Source organism: Calidris pugnax, unplaced genomic scaffold, assembly GCF_001431845.1.
Source record: "Calidris pugnax isolate Ruff unplaced genomic scaffold, ASM143184v1 scaffold244, whole genome shotgun sequence".
NCBI lineage: Eukaryota > Metazoa > Chordata > Aves > Charadriiformes > Scolopacidae > Calidris > Calidris pugnax.
This window is the reverse complement of record NW_015091141.1, coordinates 211,749-215,174: the sequence shown is the minus strand read 5'-3', so window position 1 is coordinate 215,174 and position 3,426 is coordinate 211,749. Positions and strand designations below refer to the sequence as shown.

General features: G+C 51.8%; 1 protein-coding gene across 1 annotated transcript in view; it reads right to left on the bottom strand.

Moving 5' to 3' along the window:
* The window catches only part of SEC14L5 (SEC14-like lipid binding 5), a 59,584-nt gene that overhangs the window by 18,021 nt on the left and 38,137 nt on the right, over positions 1–3,426 (bottom strand). The window contains exon 15 of the mRNA XM_014958866.1: positions 632–877. Coding sequence (XP_014814352.1) covers positions 632–877 — 246 coding nt within the window. The remainder of the gene's footprint in view (positions 1–631; positions 878–3,426) is intronic.

Genomic DNA, 3,426 nt, shown 5'->3' with positions numbered 1-3,426 from the left:
GGGAACTGGGCATGTTTAGTTTGGAGAAGAGGAGGCTGAGGGGAGACCTCATTGCCCTCTACAACTACCTGAAAGGAGTTTGTAGAGAGGCGTGGGTTGGCCTCCCAAAGGAATAATGACAGGACCAGAGGAAATGGTATGAAGCTGCGGCAAGGGAGATTCAGATTAGATATTAGGAAGAACTACTTTACTGAGAGAGTGGTCAGGCCCTGGAACAGCCTGCCCAGGGAGGTGGTGGAGTCACCATCCCTGGAGGTATTTAAGAAATGTATAGACATGGCTCTTCAGGGCATGCTCTAGTGCCCAAGGTTATTGGTTTATGGTGAGGTGTTGAGTGTGGGGTTTAGTTGGTGGGTGCGGTGTTTTTGGTGGGCGTTTGGTGTGGTGTGTTTTGTTTTGGTGGTTTTTTTTGGGTGTTGTTTTTTTGTTTTTTTGGTTTTTTTTTTTTTGTGGTTGGACTCGATGATCTCAGAGGTCCCTTCCAACCACTAAGATTCTGTGATTCTGTGATTCTATTTCCAAGCAATCCATCATTTCCCACACCAACAACTCCTTCCCCCCACCGCCCACCAGACCCCTCTGGGGTTTGCCTGGACTGGAAGATCCACACCAAGACCCAAACCCCCCTGACCTGGATGCTCTCTCCTTCCCGGCAGACCAGGGGAGACTCCACCCTGCTGTAATCCACCCCCAGGACCCACGTCTTGTCAATCAGCTGCACGTTGTCCCCAGCAGCAGAGGTACTCGGTAATGTGGCTTCTTTATGACTTGTTTCAGGGGCTCGTTTGGAGTGGAAGAGGCTGAAAACCACATCTCCCTTCAGGATGTCGAAGTCCCAGGTGATGACGGATTCCCCTTCCAAAATCTCCACAACTATCTGAGCAGGGAACACAACAGGCACATTGTAAGGAGTCAGGTCTTCAGGGGGCTGCCAGTGTCTCCCTCCCGGCCCTGCAAACACACTTTTCTCTGTAATCCTCCAATTAAGCTACTAGTCTTGATTTCTAAGGAGGATATAATTTTGACATTTAAGTGCTCCTTTTTTGGACATTCTCTTTTGTGATGCCCCCCCACAATCAGGACATTCCCATTACACTTGCTATACCCCCAGTGTTTCTGCCCCAGCTACGCCACCGAAAACACAAGCTGTGCTATCAGAAGGGAAACCAAGGGAGCTTTATTTCCCCAAGAAGGTGGTCCAGAGGATCAGCCCATAGTAGAGACAAGAGATACTGTTTCTCAAACACCTCTCAAAAGGCACCATCAGCAAGTTTGGGGACGACACCAAGCTGTGTGGTGTTGTCGATACACCAGAGGTACGGGATGTCATCCAAAAGGACCTGGACAGGCTGGAGAGGTGGGCCCAGGTGAACCTCATGAGGTTCAACAAGAGCAAATGCAAGGTTCTGCACCTGGGCCAGAACAATCCTCACCATCAGTACAGACTGGGGGTGGGGTCCAGAGGAGGGCCACAAGGATGATCAGGGGGATGGAGCACCTCTGCTACGAGGACAGGCTGAGGGAGCTGGGGTTGTTCAGCCTGGAGAAGAGGAGGCTCCAGGGAGACCTAATAGCAGCCTTCCAGTACCTGAAGGGAGCCTACAGGAAGGCTGGGGAGAGCCTGTTTAGAAAGGCCTGGAGTGACAGGACGAGGGGCAATGGCTTCAAGCTGGAGGGGAACAGATTTAGACTGGAGATGAGGAGAGGGTTCTTCACTGTGAGGGTGGTGGAGCACTGGAACAGGTTGCCCAGGGAGGTGGTTGAGGCCCCTTCCCTGGAGATATTCAAGGGGAGGCTCGACGAGGCCCTGGGCAACCTGGTCTAGTTGGGGGTGTCCCTGCTGACTGCGGGGGGGTGGGACTAGATGGCCTTTGGAGGTCCCTTCTGGCCTGGGCAATTCTATGATTCTGTGATTCTATGAAACTGCAGTTCTTTATTTCCACACTTCTAGCTGGTGTCAGCCTTTGCAAGACAGGCAGCGTTGCTGTTGCTGCTCACACTTCAGGAGCCCTTTGCTGTTCTAGACACCCTTCACAAAAGGAACACAGCCCCAGTGCCAGGTCTGCGCCTCCTTCAGCCTCACGCAGTTCTGGTCTGTACCTCGTGTGGAGCTCCTCTGAGGACACTGGCGGAATGATAGATGGTTTCTGTCCACAACCGGATGTGATCCGAGTTCTCCGACTCTTCTTCTGTTTGATAAAGGGCCTTGGGAACAAGCCCACCTTCCGGGACAGTGCACTGCAAGGGTCAGAGAAACAAACGTGAGGGTTCACGCTCATCTACTGGTAAAGTATCAAGCCATCTGTACCACCACCACTCGCCTGGTGTCAGACACGCAGGATGACACCCTCAGCTGGCATAAGATTTCACAGTGGGGCTAAGTTTACTTTAATTACAACAATTTCTCTAAGCTCTGTTTAGAGAGCTGATCTCTAACCCCTTCTCAGGACACTGTCACCGCTTCAGGGTGAGGTCTCCTGGGCATGAACTGTGCTTGGAGCAGCCCCATCCCAGCCACACCAGGGCTTTAACCATCTTTCAGAGGGTGTGGGAGGGCAGGGTGGTGAGGTGGGAATGGAGAGAGATGGCACATGGGGGACCCACCAGCCCAGCAGGCAGGAAAGCTCACCATGCAGTCTCCTCCCAGGAAGTCTGGGATCACATCCTTGTCCACGTAGTCTATCAGCCCCCCCGGGCCCTGGTAGTTATTCCCACTGTAAATGAGGAACTTCTGCCTCGTGTTCTCGTTGATAAAGGGACTGACCTGAAATAAAGAACAGACACCACTGTCACTGAGTGACGTTAGAGACAACATTCATACCATCTTACATGGACACTTCAGGTGCCAGTCAGGAAGGCCCCACCAGCAGGAACACAGAGCTTCACAACTCTGAAGCCCCAGAGAAAGGAGCAACAAATTGAAAATGTACTATATCGTTGTCTCACGACATTTTCTTTTAATTTACTCCATTTAAAATAAGTTTTCAGCCACTGCACCACATAGAAACCTCACGAGAACATCTCTCTAAAGAGGAAAGGCTGAGGGACTTGGGTCTGTTTAGTCTGAAGAAGACTGAGGGGGGATCTGATCAACACCTATAAATACTTCAAGGGTGGGTGTCAGGAGGATGGGGTGGGTCTTTTTTCAGTGGTGCCCAGTACAGGACATGAGGAAATGGACACAAACTTGAACATGGGAAGTTCCACCTAAACACGAGGAGGAACTTCTTTCCTGTGAGGGTGGCAGAGGCTGGAAGAGGCTGCCCAGAGAGGTGGTGGAGTCTCCTTCTCTGGAGACATTCAAATCCCACCTGGACACGTTCCTGTGGGACCTGCTCTGGGTGACCCTGCTCTGGCAGGGGGTTGGACTGGGTGATTTCCAGAGGTCCCTTCCAACCCCAAAGCATTCCGGGATACTTAATCGCC